This window comes from Bombyx mandarina, chromosome 16 (assembly GCF_030267445.1).
Source record: "Bombyx mandarina strain Sakado chromosome 16, ASM3026744v2".
Lineage (NCBI taxonomy): Eukaryota > Metazoa > Arthropoda > Insecta > Lepidoptera > Bombycidae > Bombyx > Bombyx mandarina.
The window spans coordinates 12,587,662-12,610,065 of NC_143222.1; the positions used below are offsets into that span (position 1 = coordinate 12,587,662).

General features: G+C 38.0%; 3 protein-coding genes across 8 annotated transcripts; 2 read left to right on the plus strand and 1 right to left on the minus strand.

Annotated features, from left to right (window-relative positions):
• Positions 1-1,771: 1,771 nt before the first annotated feature.
• p53 (transcription factor p53) lies at positions 1,772-13,677 on the plus strand. 6 transcript variants are annotated; one of them, XM_028171097.2, is made up of 10 exons: positions 1,772-1,860; positions 2,685-2,814; positions 2,888-3,003; positions 4,600-4,693; positions 5,461-5,559; positions 6,243-6,432; positions 7,269-7,506; positions 8,222-8,423; positions 9,306-9,496; positions 9,726-13,677. In XM_028171097.2, exons 3-9 carry the CDS (start codon positions 2,906-2,908, stop codon positions 9,489-9,491), a joined length of 1,107 nt encoding a protein of 368 aa, XP_028026898.2. In that variant the 5' UTR covers positions 1,772-1,860; positions 2,685-2,814; positions 2,888-2,905; the 3' UTR covers positions 9,492-9,496; positions 9,726-13,677. The 6 variants fall into 6 exon arrangements, with proteins under 6 accessions (XP_028026898.2, XP_089589915.1, XP_028026900.2 ...); XM_089733789.1 differs by having other exon boundaries at positions 9,808-13,677; XM_028171099.2 differs by having other exon boundaries at positions 1,804-1,982.
• An 88-nt stretch (positions 13,678-13,765) lies between these two features.
• On the minus strand, positions 13,766-15,644 carry LOC114240433 (peptidyl-tRNA hydrolase 2, mitochondrial). Its single transcript, XM_028170968.2, has 2 exons — positions 15,315-15,644; positions 13,766-15,200 (listed from the first exon to the last, which is right to left on the minus strand). Exons 1-2 carry the CDS (start codon positions 15,432-15,434, stop codon positions 14,835-14,837), a joined length of 486 nt encoding a protein of 161 aa, XP_028026769.2. The 5' UTR covers positions 15,435-15,644; the 3' UTR covers positions 13,766-14,834.
• Positions 15,645-15,823: 179 nt separating this feature from the next.
• Positions 15,824-21,942, plus strand: LOC114240432 (coiled-coil domain-containing protein 42 like-2). The gene is made up of 7 exons (XM_028170965.2): positions 15,824-16,271; positions 17,120-17,321; positions 17,895-18,068; positions 18,890-18,968; positions 20,034-20,173; positions 20,808-21,070; positions 21,648-21,942. Exons 1-7 carry the CDS (start codon positions 16,162-16,164, stop codon positions 21,664-21,666), a joined length of 987 nt encoding a protein of 328 aa, XP_028026766.2. The 5' UTR covers positions 15,824-16,161; the 3' UTR covers positions 21,667-21,942.
• Positions 21,943-22,404: the final 462 nt, after the last annotated feature.

Here is a 22,404-nt window from a genome sequence, read left to right on the forward strand (position 1 = left end):
TCGACTCAGACCACCGACCTGTCGTCATGCAGCTCGGTCGCCCACTCAAATTAGCTGATGCCGCTCCACCAATCCTCCCTGCGCCCCGGATTCAACTCCATCACCCGAGGACACAGTCGAATCTATAAACATCCTTACCGAACACGTCTCGACCGCGATCATAAGGTCTTCAAAACAAGTCGATGTGGAGGACTGCTTCTACCGCATCAGACTTTCCCCCGAGCTTAGAGTTCTCTTAAAAGTCAGGAACGCGGCAATCCGGGCCTACGATCGTCTTCCCACGGATTCAAACCAGATTCAGATGCGGCGCCTACAGCGGGAGGTCAAATCCGCTAATCTAAGGGATGCCCGAAATGAGAAATGGGGTAGTTACTTAGAAGAACTCGCGCCCACTCACCAAGTATACTGGCGACTAGCTAGGACCCTCAAGTCTGAAACTATCGTCACTATGCCGCCGCTAGTACGCCCCTCAGGTCAACCAGCGGCTTTCGATGACGATGACAAGGTAGAGCTGCTGACCGATACACTGCAAGAGCAGTGCACCACCAGCACTCAATACTCGGACCCCGAACACACCTAGTTAGTCGACAGGGAGTTCTTCCCTGCCGCCCTCGGACGCGTTACCCCCCATTGCCACTTCCGAGGTTAAGGACTCGATTGCTAGCCTGCAACCACGGAAAGCTCCCGACTTCGACGGCATCCACAATCGTGCGCTAACAATGTTACCAGACCAACTAATAATAATGTTGGCCACCATCTTAAATGCTACTATGACGAACTGCATCTTTCCCGCGGCGTGGAAAGAAACTGACATTATCGGCATACACAAGCCGGGCAAACCAAAGAACGAAACCGCGAGCTACCGCCCCATCAGTCTCCTCCCGGCGATAGGCAAACTATACGAACGACTCCTTCGTAAACGCCTCTGGGATTTCGTCGCGTCCAGTAAGATATTGATCGATGAGCAGTTTGGGTTCCGCGCCAAACACTCGTGCGTCCATCAAGTGCACCGCCTAGCCTCACGGAGCACATCTTACTAGGGCTGAATAGGCGGAAACCCATCCCGACAGGATCCCTATCCCATATCATCTCATCTCATTTCATTTAATTTCATCTCAGTTGATTAATGTCTCAAATTAATCATCTTCATTTCATTTCACTACATATTATCATTTTTCATAAAATTAAGAATAAAAATAAAAATAAGACATGACTTAAAGGTCTTAGTCGTCGTGGCCTAAAGGATAAGACGTCCGGTGCATTCGTGTTGAACGATATGCACCGGTGTTCGAATCCCGCAGGCGGGTACCAATTTTTCTAATGAAATACGTACTTAACAAATGTTCACGATTGACTTCCACGATGAAGGAATAACATCGTGTAATAAAAATCAAACCCGCAAAATTATAATTTGCGTAAATACTGGTGGTAGGACCTCTGGTGAGTCCGCACGGGTAGGTACCACCTCCCTGCCTATTTCAGCCGTGAAGCAGTAATAATGCGTTTCGGTTTGAAGGGTGGGGCAGCCGTCGTAACTATACTGAGACCTTTGAACTTATATCTCAAGGTGGGTGGCGCATTTACGTTGTAGATGTCTATGGGCTCCAGTAACCACTTAACACCAGGTGGGCTGTGAGCTCGTCCACTCATCTAAGCAATAAAAAAATAAAAAATAAAAAATTTGTTACCTAGTCATAAAATCCCTTTAAAAAAATTAGATAGGTAATAGAATAAATCCCTTCTGTAGACTTCATAGAGTATACCATAGATTATACACTAAATATATTTGAGATTATACACAATATATTAATTGAGTGTATGAACGACCTGTACCAATAATAACTTTTAGTATAAGTTACGGTACGAAATAATAAATTCTTTACTAATTCATCGAAAACAAAATATTTATTTTGTTTTAAATACAACATATACATAGTATTTATGTTATAATTTTTTTAATTCCTGTGAATAAAGTGATTAGAGTACGTGTATTTTAAGTTCGAATACAATGAGGTTGGATGTAAGATTTTAACACAACTAAAACACAAATTGTTCGCCTTAATCTAATCACAGTAAATTGAAACAAACAAATAAAATTATAAAACTCTCTCTTTAAATGTGAATGCCAAATTAGTAATTTATTTTACACAAAAGTTGAACCTCTCAAAATGAACGGGTATTACGCCATGCTATGTTCTCCGATCGGAAGATGTGCTTAAATAATTTAAAGGAAACAAACTGTCCCACTGTGACTGAAAGCAAATTATAGTGGAAGTTGGAACTGCTGGAAGACATATTTGTGTCATAAATTAAATAAAAATTGTATATGTATATAGTTTAAGATACAAAAATTTAAAAACTAAACTTAAATTAAAATTGCTTAGTGTACGTTTTTCAAATTAACTGAAATTATACAGTTAGAAAATCAGATCGACTAATACTGAAGATTCATTTACTACTGTGTGTGGTGAAAATCTTATCTATATGTCTCCAACTTAAAGTGCCAATGTGAGGCACAAGGTTTGAGGTATCTCTCAATTTATAGTAAATATGTTTAGTTAAACAGCTGTATGGTTATAAATTTTATGTACTCCTTTAAATTGACAAAAAAGAAGGTGTTATATTAAGGTGTATTACAGATTCACAATAAGCTAACAAAAGTGAAATCTGTTCTCCTTTTTCAGATATCCTTGCTGAATTGGAGATAGTGAACTTTATGTTTATGCTAACCCTGTCTAGTTTGGTTCTTCATAGAGATCTGTACTGCAGCAGTGTGTTGTGGTGTCGATGGAATCTGTACCCACTTCACACTAGGTAGGCAAAGAGTCTGCTATGTATAATTAAATATTCTGAAAATGACTGCTGCTACAACAATAGTTTTTTTCAGTTCTCTCTAATTATTTAAATGAAACACGAAATCATGACATCTCTTGAGGTTGCCACATGCGAAGATGACATAGTGAACATTGATTTGAACACTATACCGGATGAAGCACTGTTTCAGTAAGTTTCAGCATGTATAAAGAATATCTGTGTGTTAGGAGTTTGAAATTATGTTTAGTCTCTTTTTTATTGCTCTAGACAATGATTACAGTTATGATCTTAACACATTGAATGCGTCTCGATCCACCGGTGGGCCTAGTGTTCAGTGAGATAAGGCTCACCTGTGAACGCCATGGCCTGACTGAAAATACGCGATCTTTAATATGGTATTCAATGTGTTAATCACAGTTAGAATAATGTGACCAATAGCTTCATCGATTTGGTTAGGTTGGTCTATTCAACTGGAGCCTGAAAAAGACTGAGGTATAACAAGATGATTTTCAGTATTGGTAGTGTGTATTTCTAGCCTACCAGTGTATGAGCTTATAACAGTTTATTATTTAATTAATTAACTGAATTACATATATCGAATAATAAGTCAGTTCATCTTTCATTCATCATTCAGTCATCAGTCAGTTCATCATAAGTATGTACCCTCATTAATATACTACAGTACCATCACCCTTCTATTTCTACTGTGACCTGTCCATCTGAAACTGGAATAGGGAAAAAAAATCATCTACTGTGAAGCAGTCTTCCCTTTTGAAGGATGACATAGCAGTTGTAACAATTGAAATTGGCCTCATGGTGTGTAATGTAGTTCATATTATGATCTTTATGATCCTGTGTAAACACAACACCAGCTTGTACAGATAAATCGTGAGTTTGTCCACCTTTCTAAGCAATAAAAGTATTAAAAATTATTAATAGAAAATGGACTTTTTGATTAATGTGCAAGTATGCTTTATTCTAAAACTATTTATTTTGGGGTTTTATACTTACACGTTGTGTAAATGTTACACATTGTACAACCAAATCTCCTGTGTTATGTTCGAAACAGATTGCAGACAAGAATATAAATTTAATGTTTTCAGCTCTGAGATTATTACAACATATCATTTTATCAACACACTTGTAAATGGAACACTTTTAAAGGATAAGATGTCCGGTGCATACATGTTGTAGCGATGCACCGGTGTTCAAATCCCTCAGGCGGGTACCAATTTTTCTAATGAAATACGTACTCAACAAATGCTCACGATTGACTTACACGGTGAAGGAATAACATCGTGTAATAAAAATCAAAACTGGTGTTAGGACCTCTTGGGAGTCCGCGCGGATGGGTACCACCACCCTGCCTATTTCTGCCGTGAAGCAATAATGCGTTTCGGTTTGAAGGGTGGGGCAGCCGTTGTAACTATACTGAGACTTTAGAACTTGTATCTCAAGGTGGGTGGCGCGTCTACGTTGTGGATGTCTATGGGCTCCAATAACCACTTAACACCAGGTGGGATGTGAGCTTGTCCACCCATCTAAGAAAAAAAAAATAAAGGTTGGATATAAAAACTCCTAAATCTCCTGAACGTTTCATTTGAGTTCAAAGTCTAAATTGTGTTAGATTAGTATGCCTTACTGCAAAGTTATCATGTATCACCAATTCGACAAGTAGAGATTGCTAAGACTTCTATATGGCTGGGTGAACTCACTTCCACTATTTTCATTGTGCTGTTTCGGCCCCACAACCATTTGTCTTCATATACACATACCCATTTTCAGAGGGGGGATACACGATCAAGTTGACATTGGAGTGCTAGATGACATTCCGTACATAATCAGTGATGTGCCTAACAATTCGAACAATTCCTTTTCTGTAAGTAGCTTTTATCCCTTTAAGATTCTTAAGATACCAGTGGTGTCTGCTAATGGTCTCTATAATAATATACTTTTCTATGTTTTAATGATTAAAAAATTTTAATGTTTAAAAAAATATAAATATTTGTCTAGTCATGTAATCAAAACGCTTTCTCCTCTGCTCTCCATACTCTCTCGTCTTGTGTTGTATTGCAGCTCAGCTATCACAGACACATATCATCAGCCTAGCGAATATCTCACTGGATTTTCTCAACGGGGCTAAATTGCGACCAGGTGGTGATTTTGAAAAAAAAAATTTTCATATCATAATCTCCTTTTGGGTTTTATCATTTATACTAAAGCCACTTTACACTGCACGAAATAAAATGATTGATTTCTTAAATAAAATATTGTAGAATATGAATCCGATATAAATGAAAATACAATTTCTAAAATATGAAGTATCTCAAAGTGCCAAAGTTGTGTGGCAGCAATTCTGAATCTTATCATATTTTATAAGTAGAGAGCTTTGAGTGTTTAAAATAGGAAGTCAAAAAAATGTTTGTTAAATAATTTAATATACAAGTCCTCTAATTTAGGGAGATTTAATTACTTTCCTGTAACAGTATATGAATAAGAGAATTTGGGCAAAATATGGTCAAGTGAATTTGCATGACACGAAAAAAGTGTTGCAAATTAAAAAATTAACCCCTAGTATTTATAATGATAATAACATTTATTTCTGGCTCATGAGAACTCATAAGAAAATAAATTATTCTTTTTCAGCTTGGACCCCGAGGACCGCCGCCTCGCAAGGACGATCCCGGGCAATACAACTTCAGCGTCGAAATCCACAGCAAGGATACACACAAGAAGAAATTCTTGGTGAGTTACTTCGACTCTAATCATCTTTTAAAGGTAAATTTGCATTAAAAAAATTTGTGGGCAGGTGGCACTTTGTCCAGCCATATTCATTGCTGCTGGAAAGGAATCTTGCATTTGTCTACAATGGGTAGGATAGTCTTAAGTAAAATTTTCAGTATTCAACAGATCCCACCCTTAGTATTATTTCAAATTTTACGAGTTATTACCATCCACCACCCTGACTTGAACCCCGGGTTCTTGTTAGGCTAGTCACTCATATCAGGTGGCACCATCCCGCTTATTTCTGCTGCGAAGCAGTCGCGTGTTCCGGTTCGGGCAGTGGGGTAGTCGTTGTATAAAACAGGAAAGTCAGAGTAATACACGAAGATACAGCGGCTTGGCTCTCTCCCTGGCATTGCTGAAGTCCATGGGCGACAGTAACCACTCACCATCAGGTGGGGCGCATGCTCGTCAGCCTTTTTCTTATTGCTTAGATCGGTTAACCACCTTGAGATATAAGTTCTGAGGTCTCAAGTATAGTTACAATAGCTGCCCCACCCTTCAAACCGAAACGCATTACTGCTTCATGACGGAAATAGGCGTGGTGGTGGTGGTACCTACCCGCGCGGACTCAAGAGGTCCTACCACCAGTTACACCAGCCTACAAGGACAAAAAAAAACACTAATAATTTGGTTTCCTTCAGTTCTCGCACAAGCTGAACCGGATCTACGTGAACATGGAGACCGACTTCGCTGTCCAGTTCAACTGGGAGCTGGTGGACCTCGCCGTGACGCAGATGTACGTGCGCGCCACCGTCGTCTTCGAGGACGAGTCCCAGGCCGAGAAGAGAGTCGAGAGATGCATCCAGCACAAACTCTGCAGTTCCGATAAAGGTATCTTCGTTCATATTTCTCTACGATATTAAAAAGCTCTTAACGGTGAATAGTCATGCAGAAATTACTGGTTAAGAATGCAGTTCAACAATTGAGACACGAACCTCTGAAGAAGATACTCTGGGCTTGCTCTATTCCAATAGTACATATATTTACAGTTGGCTGCAGAATTATTTCGATATCTTAAAATTAGTTTTCCTAATTACTGTTCATTCTGAATATATTGTGTGTAATTGTGCAAACTACATGTTTGCTCCAAATATGAATTATAATACTGTGGTGGTAGTATTATAATTCATTTACTTGAATATATTATGTATATAATATTTATTATAATCCAGTGTGGAAATTACGACGAAGGGAAGATCTTCCACCGAGCTCAGTAGTCCCAATGTTGTTGTTCGGAAATTGTATATAGGCAAGCTCATCTTGGAAATGTCGTAAGAGAGGCATATCGTCGTTGTCAAACCAAAATCTGCGATGTGCAGTTTTTGAGATTTTTACTTTTTGACCTTTTCGTCACAGCCTTATCTACTATATCACAGATCACAGCCTTATCTACCATATTTATCTATAGCTTTCATTTGATATAGTTCTTAAAAATTCACCTTCATATAAAATTTTATACGAAAATGTTTTTACTCGTTAATTCAAAATAGAGTTTTTGCACATAGCAGAGTTTGGTTTGATAGTGACGTATGTCAAATATCTTGTGTTGTATGATGGCTACCTACCCGCCATAATACTCATATTTTAACTAATAAAACTATTTTATAGTGCGTTAATTACTGTTGGCGACACATCTGCGAGACGCTCACGTGCCGTGTCCCCCCCAGGCCAAGACCGCGTCGTGTCGGAGAACGTGCTGCGCTCGTCGCGGCCCCTGGGCACCAACGACGTGCAGTACTGCGGCCACCCGGACGACCCCGACTACTGGTACTCCGTGCTAGTGCAGCTGCCCAAGCCGGGCCGGGAGCCCTGCACGCACGCCTTCAAGTTCGTCTGCAAGAACTCCTGCAGCACCGGCATCAACCGCCGCTCCATTGCCGTCATCTTCACGCTGGAGAGCGCCTCGTGAGTACTGCCTCCCCCGGGCGACCGGTGAACGAAACTGTCGAAATAGCCTTGAAAGGCTATATCAGCTTCACCCTGACGTAGGTGAGCTCACAGGGCTCAAACCGGAATGTTGCTAACACTGACCCTAGCAAGAGCAGTGCTTCGCAGAATCTACCACCGGAGCGGAAACGCGACCCACTGAGAAGATCCGGTGAGAAACTCAGTGGGCTGTGTCTATGGGTTAATTCGAACGGTGACCGGTGCTTGAGGTATCTAAAAGCACCGTTAATGGATCGGGAGGATCCGTAATGACGTGGTAAGGCCGACATCGACTGTTTACCATTCGGTCTACAGCAGCGGTCGGGGAACCGGGGTAAATTACCCCAAATGGGGTAAAATGAAATTTGGGGGTAAAAATGAAACTTTTGTGAGTAAAAAGTATATATTACTTCTTTAGAATCGTTAAATTTTTAGCTATTGTTTTCTTTTCAAAATTATCATGGGGACTATAATATGAAAGATGCTAAAAAGAAGCGATTTCGTTTTTTTGTTTGTTTTTCGCCATGGGGTAATATCAACTTACACAAAAATATTTTGGAATAATAATTAATTAAAAAAGTTCCCCGACCGCTGGTATACAGGATCGGGTATGTAGTTTCCAGCGGCCACGACCAGAGGGTTCTCATGTCGCGCCGCCTTCTCAAAGTGTACCCTAGATGGTCCTCGGTTCCAGCGGCTCGGTGCTGGGGCGGCAGACGGTGGGCGCGCGGGTGTGCTCGTGCACGGCGCGCGACATGTGCAAGGACGAGGAGGCGGAGGGCGCGCGCGCGGCGAGGAAGCGGCCCCGGCCCGCGCAGTCGCGCCTCCTCAAGAAGATCAAGCTGGAGACTGTCGGCGACCTGCCCGTCGACGCCGAGACCCTCACCCTGCCGCCGGTGGGTCCTCGCGCTCCGACCAACTCTGGACCATTGCACTTAACACGACCTCAAATTACTATATAATTCAGACATAAACCTCAAGTCTCAAGTGGGTAACGTCGTGCAAGTAATGTGTCTATGGAAAGACAAAATGGAGTAGTTACTACGATCCAGCCTGTTTCTGCAGCCGCTGACTGCTGTTACAAAAATAATATATACAGTAGATAAATATATTTAATATATACATAGAATTGGTAAGAACGGAACGTATGAAAGATTATGGAGCGTTAAGATGTGAGTGAGAGAAAATTGTAAGAAAGGGAAAAGAAAGCGCCAGAAAGAAAGGAAGATGGTGAAGACAGTTGAATGAGCGAGGCGGAAAAAGAGTGTCAATTAATTTTTTATTATTATAATAAAGAAGAGTAAACGTGCAACAGTGTGTAGCGGGCTTAGCCTAGTTTAGTCTGTGTCGAGTCGTCGCACAATAAATAAGTTGCAATAATTATCGGTTCGGGATAAATAAAATTCTACCGAATTACAACTAAAAACTATTCAACAATTGAACACTTTAAAACACTCAGCAAACACTTTAAAACTCTCAACTCGCTTGTTCCGCTGTATCGCTTCGAGTAGTTCCGATTATTGACTGACTGCGTGCCATCTCTACAACATTTTTATAGCCGATACCTCATCCCTAGAATTATCGAGAATATTCCACACATCCCTAGTAGTAGTTCCCGCTATCTGACAATAGTACTTCTCGAGCGTTCTAGGTCCTTCAATATTCGTTCGACTATTCGGCGATAGATGGCGTTACTTTTACCGGTGTAACAGTATGTGCAATGTCTATGGTGCGCGTCCAACGAGAGACTGGCGCTTGACGACATTACATCGTTTCAGCTGGAAATTATCGGAGCTAAAACGGTGAGGACCGGCCTGGAAGTGATGCTGCGCATGATGGAGCAGGCGGCCCACTTCCACAAGCACGACCAGCTCGCCGCCGACGGCTACCAGCGTCGCGTCGCCAGCCTCCGACAGTACATCGACACGCTCGACGCCAAACCGACGAAACATGCCAGCGAATAGAGACGGTATGTGTTTGGAATCGATACGGAACATATACGAATTCTTTTTGGCATTGCTGAAGTCCATGGGCGACGGTAACCACTCACCGTTAGGTGAGCGGCATGCTTGTCTGCCTATAAGGGCAATAAAAAAAATGAAGATCTACTGATCAAAGTGGCTTTTTGAATGCAACTGACACACGTCAGCTGGTTCCGATTGTATGACATTACGTACAGTGCGATTTGGTTGTTGAAGGCAAAGGGTGCTGGGACTATGAAGCCACTCGATGGACCCCTTGAGAATCACCAGTGTCCTGACCCATCATCATCATCAACAGCCCACAGTCGTCCACTGCTGCATATAGGCCTCTCCCAATCCACACCACTGAGTCCGGTCAACGGCTCTCCTCATACAATTATTGCCGGCTACCGTTCGGAGGTCATCGCACCACCTAGCCAGGGGGCGTATCACGTTACGTCTTCAGATGTGCGATCTCCACTCGAGAACCCTGGTCCTGGTTCCTGGCCCAGCTCGGCATAAATTAGACTACTCTCCTCGAATATATTCACTTCACTTGCTCAGAGGAAATAATTGGCTCTCCGAGAACTGTGCCTCTGCTGGCCGGCCATTATTGTCTATTTAAATGTAAACATTGAAAAAATATTAATCGAATTTTTCACTATACGTGATGTCTACGATCGATTGCCATAAAAAGATATTAATTGTGACAATTTATTGATCACGCTATTATGTAGTGGTAAATAATTTTAGATAGATTATGTTTTTGTTGTTTTTAATTTTGTTAATTAAGTTACATTATATAAGTACATTATTTTTTATCTAAATTTTTTTTATTAAAATTGTGATGTTAAACTTGGAAGGTAAAGAAAGCTCAGCAGCGTAAATTAATGTAAAAAAAAGGAAACAGTTAACACAGATAATGATAAATATATTTAGTTGAAAAATAAATACAGATTATAAATATATTTAGTAAAATAATTAACACAGATAATAAATATATTCACTCGAATAATTACGAATTTGCCGTGGTTGCGGGAATCACAACATAAACAAAATTTATTATAAACAATTGAATTATGGTTAAATATAAAAGTTATTAATAAGTAAGTAAAGTAAGTAATAACACAATTTTGAAGAAACCATTTTTATATATTTTAGATTTTAAGTATTTAGATTTAGTTTTTGTGTTAATTTTTACTAAGTACAGTTTTTACTTTATAAAATTATTTCAATTTAATTTTTATATACTTAAATGAAAGACGTAGTTTTTATTACTAAAATGTATGGTAACATACAAAATATGTAAAGAACTGTTAGAGTTAATTTACTTTACATTAGTTTTAAGTTTATGCTACGTATTAGGATTTGAAACCAGTTTTTTTTTTTAAATACGATTTTTTCTCAAATTAACCTGCTGGTACTTAATTTTGTAGTACTAGGTCATTGAAAAAGCTAGGAAGATATTTGTTTTGATTAAAAAATAATGTAGAATGTCTAAAATAACAATTTTGTCATATATAGATAATACATTGATTTTATAAGGCTTTTGTCTAAAGTATAAAAATGAATGATAGTTGAGCCGACAGTTTCCTCAACTTCACTAAATGTCTGTGGTGGTACCGCTACCGTACGACAGGTGGTGTTCGACAGTCTCAACGAATGGGTGCATCTCATACATTGGGCGACTGCCACAGCCAGGTGTCTTAAGGGTTTTACTACTTAAAATTTTGTACTAACATTTATAATTAAAATTATAACAATGGTCGCAAATTTTGATTGTTGACATAATTTTTTTTTAAATTGAATCAAAGTCATATATTATAGTTTTGAAAATTGAGTCAAGTATGTCTTCAGCATCTGTTACATAAATAATTAAGCCACTACGCCAGTGCTAAGGATATCCAGGGGAGAACCTTCTCAAGTAGACTAGGAACTACTCAGGAATTTTCCTAAAACATCTCGAAACAAATACCAAAAGATGCTACCCAGTTTAAAAAAATATGGTCATGTTCGTAGTAAATAATTCGGTTATCACTGATAAAAAAAACGAATTCATAAACAGTGGCTTATCCATCATAAAATGAAAGCGAAAAACTTGTAAATGTTCAAAATTCAAAATTCGACCATTGTGCTCATAGAATTAAAAATATCAATAGTATAAAAATCTGTTATTGGCGTACTAATTTGAAAATTCCTATTTTTTTGGTAGTGTGATTTCTCAGATTTTTTATATTTTACCAGTGTCACTTCAGTTAAATTGTCTATGGTTTTATGTATGTATTTATAATAATATGTATATCTGGTCATTGAGCAAATATTGATGTCTTGAAATTGTTTAATATTCAGTATGTACTTTAAAAAAAAATCTGATCGAACTAAAAGCCCTACAGTGAACTATACTATGATAAAACAAAAAAAAGGAAAAAATTACCCGATAAGTGAGATTTGTTCACACTGAGGTTACCATTTTAGAATTAGGGCTTTGCTTATTTGAGTACCTACTATAAATATAAATGCAACTAAGTGTGCCTTAAAACGATGACAGAGCTTTAAAAATACCAACATATACTGGATATTTATTAAATATTCTAAATATGTATACCACCGATTTTTAATAAACTTTACATTTATACAAATACAAATTTTGTTATTGTGAACTTGAAATTATGTTATTAGATTTTTTGGAAATCTATAAATCTGTGCTACTTTTGTGGTCACCTTGACATATAATAAAATTAAGAAGGATTTTCTACTATGCCCAAATATTTTCTGTTTAAATTGCATTTAAAAAAAATTTGGAATGTAGTCTAGTGCCCAGATTATATAGTGCACTAGATTTGTGGATTAATTACTATAACAGCAAATAGGACTAGTTATGACATTTTTGTGTACAACATGCATTATTATGAGTTAATATGTGAACAAAATTGCCACATGATTACATAAAATCAATCAATATGTTCATGTCAATTTTATGCTTGCTAAATTTTAGTAAGTACACACATAAGAAATTCCCGTTTTAGTAAAGAATAATATGTTCTAATTATTTCAGCATAGTAATCCATAAATTGAATAAACTACCGCCTAATATACCAATAAGATATTTAAATTGGCAACATTCTTGTTTGTTTTGATTAAATCATTATCTAACCAAATGTTAAAATTTTTGTTTGTTTCTTTTTTATCTGTTACGTGCGATTGCAACTATTCATATTGGTGATTAATTGAAAAGGTTGCTTAAATTTAATCAAACAGTCTTCCTAAAATTGCAAAAGAAAAAAATTATGATGTTCTTTGTTTAAAACTTTTAGGCTGAAAAATGTTATATTTTATAGAATTTGATTGTATTAGTTTTAACGGTAAATGGTATATGCTGTATATCACAAAAAAAGTTAAGATAATTTTTTTTATTTTATATAAGTGTTACAGAACAGTAAATTAAAAAAAAAAAAACTGAAACCTTTTCGTCATATTGACTACTTTTGATTTGCACTAATTTCTTACTAGATTCAATGCGAAGACTTTTTAATTTATTCTGTTATACATTTGTTGAAGAAAAGTTGCAACAAATACAATTAGTAGTCATTAGTAGTGTATTTGATTCTATGACTAGCAACAACTTGAGTGAAAATTATAGCCACTTTTACTACTACTATTTTGAGGGTAAATGAAAAATAATATTTTATTCGTATTTTATTCTGTAAGCTATCAAGTTTCATAGTCACCTAATATTAAAGTACCTTAAACCAATGTCTTTTGAAATTATCGTCGTATGAAAAAGAAAATGCGTGCAACTAACTCTGCATACATGACAGAAGTGACTCTTCTTTAAATGTAGAAAAACTGTTTTGTTCTGATACATTCCAATTCAAACCCGATCTTTATATTCTACTCTCCGGCACTAAGAAGTTTAATGAAAAAGTTTTTTGTAATATGTTTGGATAGCATTGACATTTTGAATTTAAATAATGCATATTGTTAATATGATTACTTTGTAACATAAAATGTGTGAAGGTCAATATTATTGCTGAAATTAAAAAATAACTTCATAAGTTTGATTTGTCAGTGTTGCCAAAAATGCATTTTAGTTTAATAGTTTGTTACTATTACTACTATAAAACTACTTTTTTTCTGTCTTATCATTTAGCAGGTAAATTGTATGTAATATAATAAAGGTTATTTTCAATATTCGTTTTTTTCTGAAGTCTGTTTACTCAAATGTTTATATCAACAACTGGATATTTACATAAAAACAAGTGAATAAAACAACTGTATTTGATATCAGTTAAATGAAATATAATTTGCATTCAATACAAAACATGTTTCTTTTTCTACTTTATTTAAACGCTGAGAAAACTAGTGTTTTAATCAGCTTTCACAATACAGCAGAATAAGGTAGGTCAATGACCAGCCTTCAAAAAATCTGTAAATCGCTGTTCTAAAACTGCATCTATTTTGTTTTTAGCAAAGAGGAGTTTTTGAATTATTATCCCATGACCTCTAGGGAGTTCGCTGGCTTTCTTTACAAATTATTTTAGGAACTACAAGAGTAGTTGAGTTGATAAACAATCCAGTAAATTAAATGACCATACTTTGAGGCCTTGTGCAATGCTCAAAATGTGCAATGAGCAATGCTCAAAAATAGTTCTAGAACTCTACACTAACACACTCCTTCATTGCTACACTCTTGGCAGAGTGGTTGTGGCTGTCATGCTTTCAGTGATGAGTTCCGCTACCTGGTGTCACTACTCTTTTCCAACTGCATGTCTGGTCTTTGTATGTAGAGAATAATCTGTTGCAGCCTTGACCAGTCCACCTTATGGGAGATTTGTTGTGTGGCCTCACACTTTCTACCCTAAGCTGCACCACCAAGCACTCAATAGAAAGATCTCCACCTCAGGAAAGCGTCCAAAAAAGCCAGGATATGTGAACATATTGTGCAAAAAAGATGCTTGACCTTTTTCATTTGTTCAAAAATGGGACTCCTTGGTGCAAAATTCTGCTCACGTTATTCGAACAAAAAGAAATTCTCCAGCACCACATTCCAAGGGTGTCCTATGTTTTTCACCACCTCATAGGGTCCAGGATTTTGTGCCATATAAAAAAAGTCATACCATACCAGTTCATACCATAGATCTGACTAATCTTTGTAGCTTGGTTACATTACAATTCTGCCACATTTATATTAAGAGAAGTCACGAATAAATGTAATCCAAGGTGTATGGTGTAAGGTTGTATGGAACACTCTCAGAAGTACGTACAATTACATCCATATGATTAACGTCAACATTTTTGTAGGAAATAATAAATTTACTTAAAATAACCAATTTTGAAAACAAATTATCACAGCAACTTAAGATGTCCGGTTACTTTGTCTATAATGTCTTTCGGTGCTGGTCCTACACCCAAAACGGTTATTGAATTTGGTGCAATCTGGGTACGGCCCGCATCACGTATTAAAGATGTGATTAAGCCCATTTTCTTTGCATTGTCTGCAATTTTTTTTATTTCCTCTAAAGAGTCTATTTTAAGGGCCACTTTGGCCTGTCCTGTCATTTGCCAGGCTTGTAAACCTTCAGGGTCTTTTTTTAGTGCTTTCTCAAAGGCTCCGACTGCCGCATGACAGCATTGAGCTGCTATTTTGCCTTTACCCATACTTAGGTCTGTTCGGACAACTAGAACCAATTTGTACTCTTCATTCGATACAAACTGCAAATATATACATTTTTTATTAGTATTGGAAGGCAATTTAACAAAATTTTGTAGTTATTTTTATAGATAAAAATATACGTAAATTATAAAAAAATAAAAATAATAATATACCTTTTTAACAGTTTCACTGGCATTAGAAAACATCTTCATGTACTTTCGAATCGCAAATATTGATAGGCCGATACAAATACCGCAGCTTAAGCCAGTGTAGAAAGACATATCGAACGTCATTTTATGTTTAGGTGAAATTTTAAGTGTTTTCAGTAAACAGAATGTGTGTAAATAATTGAATATGTTCGGCGTATTACAGAGAGAGAATAGTTATTATACGGAAATTCTCAAATAACTCAGGTAACCTCTAAATCATTTTGTTGATCATTTTAATCATTTTCCTTCACGCGAGTAAAATGACAGTGACAGTCTCAAATATATTAAGTGTATAATCTATGGTGACAGTTGATGTAACTATGAGTGACAGAAGGCACGATCTGTTTTGTTTTACTGACAAAGGAAATCTAGTTCATATGACAAGTTTCAATAAATTCATATGCCAAAACGAATTTAAGAAACGTAAAGCGATACAAGTAAATATAAAATGAGAAAAATAAGTTCAATGAAATATAGATAAACACTACATTTATTTTAATACTTTGGGAATTTCAACGTGATGCATTCTCTCTTCCACATATTAGGTGTTGGGATAGCCTTACTATTATTATCTCTTGCAATTTGATGTAATTCCAGTTACAATCCATTCCTCTTCCAATTCCAATTCGATCGATGAATTTTGTATATTTATTGTAATAGTATTAATTTTGTAACTATGGATCACTTCTCAGAGAATTATTAGCGCCTAGCAACCTAACAAAATATAGCTTCATTCAAGAGATTTTAATATTCGATTTGATTTAACTTAATAAAACATTGTTTTCATACAAACTAGTGCAAAATAACAGAAATGAAGAAAACAACAAAAGATTTGGCGCCTATTGCTATACCGCACGGTCCACCCGTGGAATGTACGGCGGAATATTTTAAATCGCTGATGGAAAGCTCAAGCATGGTAAAGTGAGTATGCTTTTGTAAGAATAATCAAACTCTCATGAGTAGTCGCTTTCCAGGACTGCCTTCCTTATCCTTGACAGCTTTTTTGTGGCAAACGGTCGGCTAGAGCTGAATCACAAGATTTAGGATCAACAAATTCGATGAATTAGAATCAGCATTGAAAAAAAACACAGGTCGCTGTGAATGACAAATAAAAAATACCTTTTTATTTATTTATTTCTTAGATGGGTGGACGAGCTCACAGCCCACGTGGTGTTAAGTGGTTACTGGAGCCCATGGACATCTACAACGTAAATGCGCCACCCACCTTGAGATATAAGTTCTAAGATCTCAGTATAGTTACAACGGCTGCACCGCCCTTCAAACCGAAACGCATTACTGCTTCACGGCAGAAATAGGCAGGGCGGTGGTACCTACCCGCGCGGACTCACAAGAGGTCCTACCACCAGTAACCTACCACCACCAGCTGGCGTCCAGGGTCCACCCAAAGCGAAGGGACCCCAGTACGGGTACTTTTGTATCGTATGGCGGGTCTACGAAATATTTATGCTTAGTTACGTGAATTAAATTTTTCGTATTAAAACATATTAGTTTATGACGTTTCGGGAAAAGACCTCACATGCTATGTTTATAAAATGGCTAAGAACCCCGAATATTATAATATTACAATCTCGTATTCACTTAACAATTTTCTATCTATTGTGTCAAAAACAATACTATATCTTTAAATAAGCTCAAAAGTCACAAAAGGGGTTATTGGAAGTTAGTACATACAAAATCACTTAAAAAAAGAAGAATATATTTTTCGTAAATAATAAAATGAATTAAATAATATTTAAATGGGTCTGTAGAAAATATCCGATATGGGACGTGGCGCGACCTACCCCTCAAGTGTTGATGGAACAAGCACGACGTGATTTAATGGAGGCAGAGGAAAAATTGGCCATCAAAAGGGAGGAAGAGAAAAATAACAGAGCTGTGATGAACGGCAAGTGGGAAGAATTGCGCAGTAAGGAGACGCTACTCAAGGAGTCTTTTATAAGTTTTAATAAGGTGATTAGAGAACTTGCGAACATTACATGAGCTTTATATTATTGAGCATTATATTATTTCGTATTTTGAAGCATCTAACAATAAATTAATTTGCGTTAGGCAGCGGCTTGGCTCTGCCCCTGGCATTGCTGAAGTCCACGGGCGACGCTAACCACTCACCATCAGGTGGGCCGTATTTTCGTCTGCCTACAAAGGCAATATAAAAAAACGGAATGTTTAAAATTAGATCCCAATAATTAAAAATTCGTGTTTGACACAGCACAACAATGTGCTAACACGTAAATATACATTTAATAGGCAAAATTTAGGATCGCTGTCGAGTTTACGGCTAGCTTGATGTTAAATGACTACCGGAATACATAGACATCAACAACATAAATGCCACTGTTCACCTTGAGCGGCGAATCTCAATTTTACAGTATAACAATTGCCCCATCCTTCATACCGAAACGCATTACTGCGTCACGGCAGAATTAGGGAGGGTGGTGATACCTATCCGTGCCGATTCACGCGTTACCACTAGTACCTACAGTCAAATATCTCCAATTTATATAGATATTGCGTTTCCAATAGTTTATCCGTGAGAATCAAGAAAAACGTGACCGCGCCGAAAGAAAAATGGCGGCTGACGCTGAAGTCCTCGAACGGAAGACAAGAGAAACGGACGCTATGAGACTGCGGGTCGCTGAAATGACGGAAGTCAAGGAGTTGATGGAGAAACAAGTCAAAGACTATACGATTTACGAGGTAGACAAATAAGAAGTCTTGTACAACCCTTTTAAATTTGATAAAAGTTAAAAGAACTCTAGAAGGTCCAGTCTAACTATTATTTAAAGTAAATAATAAAATGAATATTATTTTATTGAAACATGTAGAGGAGATAGTGATTTTGAATACGCTTTTATTAGCTGTATGTATATATACGCATACCTATATGTTTGTATGGTAACGGAATCTTTGAACATGATTTTGACCCCCTTCAAAACGTCGGATTAACTCGAAATTTGGTATACTTATTAAGGACTGATGACAATTCTGTATTAAAAAAAAATGAATAAAAGAAAATTGAAAAAGTTGAAATTCAACTAAAAAATGAAAAATAAGTAATAGTTTAAAAAACAAACAGAATACGCTATAATTTTATAGAAAATCCAACTAAAAAATAGAAAATAAATTTTAATAAATTTGAATTAAAAATAGTGTACGAAAAAATTATGTTATTGTAAAAAAAGCGTGGGGTGCTTTTCAGGATATTATCAAAATAACCCTTCTACTCATATATGTTCATAAAATATTTATAACTACTGATACCATGCACCACCACTCTGCCTATTTCTGCCGTGAAGTAGTAATGCGTTTCGGTTTGAAGGGTGGGGCAGTCGTTGTAACTAGGTATACCTAGGTAGACCTTAGAACTTATATCTCAAGGTGGGTGGCGCATTTACGTTGTGGATGTCTATGGGCTCCAATAACCACTTAACATCAGGTGGGCTATGAACTCGTTCACCCATCTAAGCAACAAAAAAAAAGTTGAATCTAAAGTTTGATTACGTGTCATCATTTTTTAGGATTATTTAATGGCAGTGGTCCATCAATATCCTGAATTCAAGCAACCTTTAGACGTTTTGAACAGATACGAAGCATTGGGTGAGTTGTAAAGTGTAAAGGAGCCCGAGCCGGTCCGTCCTGTGGGTACCGGTGAAAGGAAACGCAACCATGCATAAGACTTTGCCGGATCTTAAAAATTTAAGGCGACATTTTTAAGTTTTTTTTACTGGTGTTAAGACTTCTCTGTGAGTCCGCACGGGTAGGTATCACTACTCTGACTATTTCTGCCGCGAAGTAGTTTCGGTTTGAAGGGTGGGGCTGCCGTCGTTCCTATACTAAGATATCAAAACTCATATTTCAAGGTGGGTGGCGGCATTTACGGCTCCGGTAACCAGTTAGCATCAGGTGAGCCGTGAGCTCGTCCACCCATGCAAGCAATAAAAAAATGAAAAAAGTAAAACTAGACAAGCGTATTTCAAGTTTTAGCGAATAAAGTTCCGCGAATAAATATATCTGCCCGCAGCTTCGCTCACCTGGGCTTTATATGGCCCGGACAAAGTGCCAACCCTCAGACACAGCACACTGAGTTTCTCGCCGGATCTTCTCAGCGGGTCGCGTTTCCGATCCGGTGGTAGATTATGCGAAGCACGGCTCTTGCTAGGGTTCGTGTTAGCAACGTCGTCAGGTTTGAGCCCCGTGAGCTCACCTACTAGTTAAGGTTACGCTGGAATAGCCTCTCAAGGCTACCAGCTTAGGTAGGAAAAAAAAAACTGTACTGAGCAATGTGATGGAAGGTAGCCTTCTTCCCTTTAGTTAAAAATTGTTCATAATCGCATTTCGTTAAAGTTAGTCAGTAGTTGGTTCCGCGCCTACCTGATATTCGGTTGCCATTGGATTCCTTTAACACTACAATATGAATTCTGCATCCTGACTTGAGACAAGGCCGAAATCTCAATTGGAATAATTGGTTTCCTGCTCTCCACACCGTCAGTAACAGGTATCAGTAAGTAATACCAAAGTCATAGTTAGGCCGCCACCTGTCCCTCCGGACTTCATTCGAGCGAGTTTGAAGAAATACATGTCATAGCGCGAGAACCTGTGTAGTGGAGTTCATTCCAGAGTCGGATTATCTGGAGTAGTCATAACTTGATAATATTTCAACAGCTGCAGCTAAAAGCACTCTAGCGGACCGTCAAGAGCGAGACCTGGAGATGCTAGAGAATGCTCGACAAGAAATAGCAGCTTTAACTGAGGAGAAGAAGCTGTTTATAATGGGCTTAAATAATACCCTGGCTAACTTGAGGGTGAGGGATTTTTTTCTTTAGCCAGTAAATAATCTTTTAGTGACTGACCTTTAAGTTAACATCTTCTTGTGCTATGTGCAGCGAGACAAGCAATTAAATTTAAATCAATCAGACGTCAAACGCAGGGCTTACCAATGAACCAATATGACATAAATTAGCAACAGCCCACTGACTATCTCGCCGGATCTTCTCATTGGGTCGCGATTCCGATCCAGTAATAGTTTCAGGGAAGCACTGCTTTTACTAGAACTAGTATTAGCAAGTCCTTCCAGGTTGAGCTCCAGGTTGAGCCCTACCAAATTGTGCGTAGTAGGATATTACTGGTGGTAGGACCTTTTGTGAGTCCGCGCGGGTAGGTACCACCACCCCGCCTATTTCTGTCGTGAAGCAGTAATGCGTTTCGGTTTGAAGGGTGGGGCAGCCGTTGTAACTAAACTGAGACCTTAGAACTCATATCTCAAGGTGGGTGGCGGCGTTTACGTTGTAGATGTCTATGGGCTCCAGTAACCACTTAAACACTAGGTGGGTTGTGAGCTCGTTCACCCATTTAGGCAATAAAACAAAAACAAAATGACACTGTCATAATTGTTTCAGTAAAATGGTAGTTTATAGCTAATAACTCTTATCGTTGCAGTGGCGTTACGACAAAGTGAGAAGCCGAGTTATAAAATGGGAATTGGCTTTGAATCGACTGAAGGAGACTGCAGCCAGGCGTCACGTGGAGCTAAGCCACGTGCGGTCGGCTATATGGAGCCTGTACGTGAAGATATGCAAGCAGAAGGGTCTGGCGGTGGACGCTGGGTCTGAAGACTTTGAACAGCAGCTTGTCGTAATCATGAGAGCGCTGCTGGAGTTGAGGAAGATTTACAAGATCGCTCAACGAAGGTCTAAGGAGAAGTGAGTGTTTGTACCGATACCAGGTCGTGGCCATGGGTGGACGAGCTCATAGCCCACCTGGTGTTAAATGGTTACTGGAGCCCATAGACATCTACAACGTAAATGCGCCACCCACACCTTGAGATATAAGTTCTAAGGTCTCAAGTATAGTTACAACGGCTGCCTCGCCCTTCCAACCGAAACGCGTTACTGCTTCACGGCAGAAATAGACAGGGTGATGGTACCTACCCGCGCGGACTCAGAAGAGTTCCTACCACCAGTAATTACGCAAATTATAATTTTGTGGGTTTGATTTTTATTACACGATGTCTTCACCATGGAAATCAATCGTGAACATTTACATTTAATAAATTACGCCTGATTCTGATTCGAGGGTAGTCTTTGAAATATGAATATTACAATGAAAGTAATCTTGATTAGTTTAACCAAATATTGGTTTTATCAGTCGAAATAGTATTGTCGCCTCCTAAATATATGTTTGGTGCATCGTTTGGCTAGAGTGTTGCGGAGAACTCTCTCAAGCAAGATGATTACTGCGTCTGTGTATGAGCGAAATTCATTTTCAATGATCTTTCAGGGATGCTGAATCAACGTGATACATCAAGCTTACCATTATAAACGATCACATTCTCTGATCAATATTTTTATGAAAATTAAAATGAAAAAAATATATATTTCCAGAAAATATAATACAAATGTCATTATTGTGTTTTTGTTTGAAAATATTTTTCGCTGTTCTTAAATAATAAACTTGCATGCAGTTGCTATGAATTAAATTTTTATTACGTGCTCTATGTAAAGTTTTTTTTTGATAATATTTTAATTTGTCATAGTTTTAAAATTATTAAGTTAATAAAAAAATGTTAATTAACGAAGCCCGATATTGTTTATTTTATTATCGTTTATTCACTTAAGTACAAGGTTGTGTCTCTACGCTTTGTTAACCTCGAGAGTTTGCCCGAATTCTATCTAATTAAGAGCTTCGGGCCCAGCTTAGTGCGCGTTGCGATATGAAAAGGTTTTTTTTTATATTTGAGAATTTACTGGTGGCCCGGAGGCCTTTCCAGTTTTACCAGAACAAGTGCGCGAGCAAGGGCTCAGCCAGGAGCGGTGGGATTTGCTAACAGCTGCCCGAGCGCTTCCAAAGGAGGCCTAACAACTCAAGAGCAGCTGATTCGCGAATGAATCTCTACCAGATCGGAATCGCGACTCGCTGCGAAGAACCGGCGAGAAACTCAGCGGGCTGATGTTTAGGTTATGTGGTACGTGGATATGAAAGGTGAAACAATAAACAATGCAACTGGATCTGTTATCTCATGTGTCAAGGTGGATGG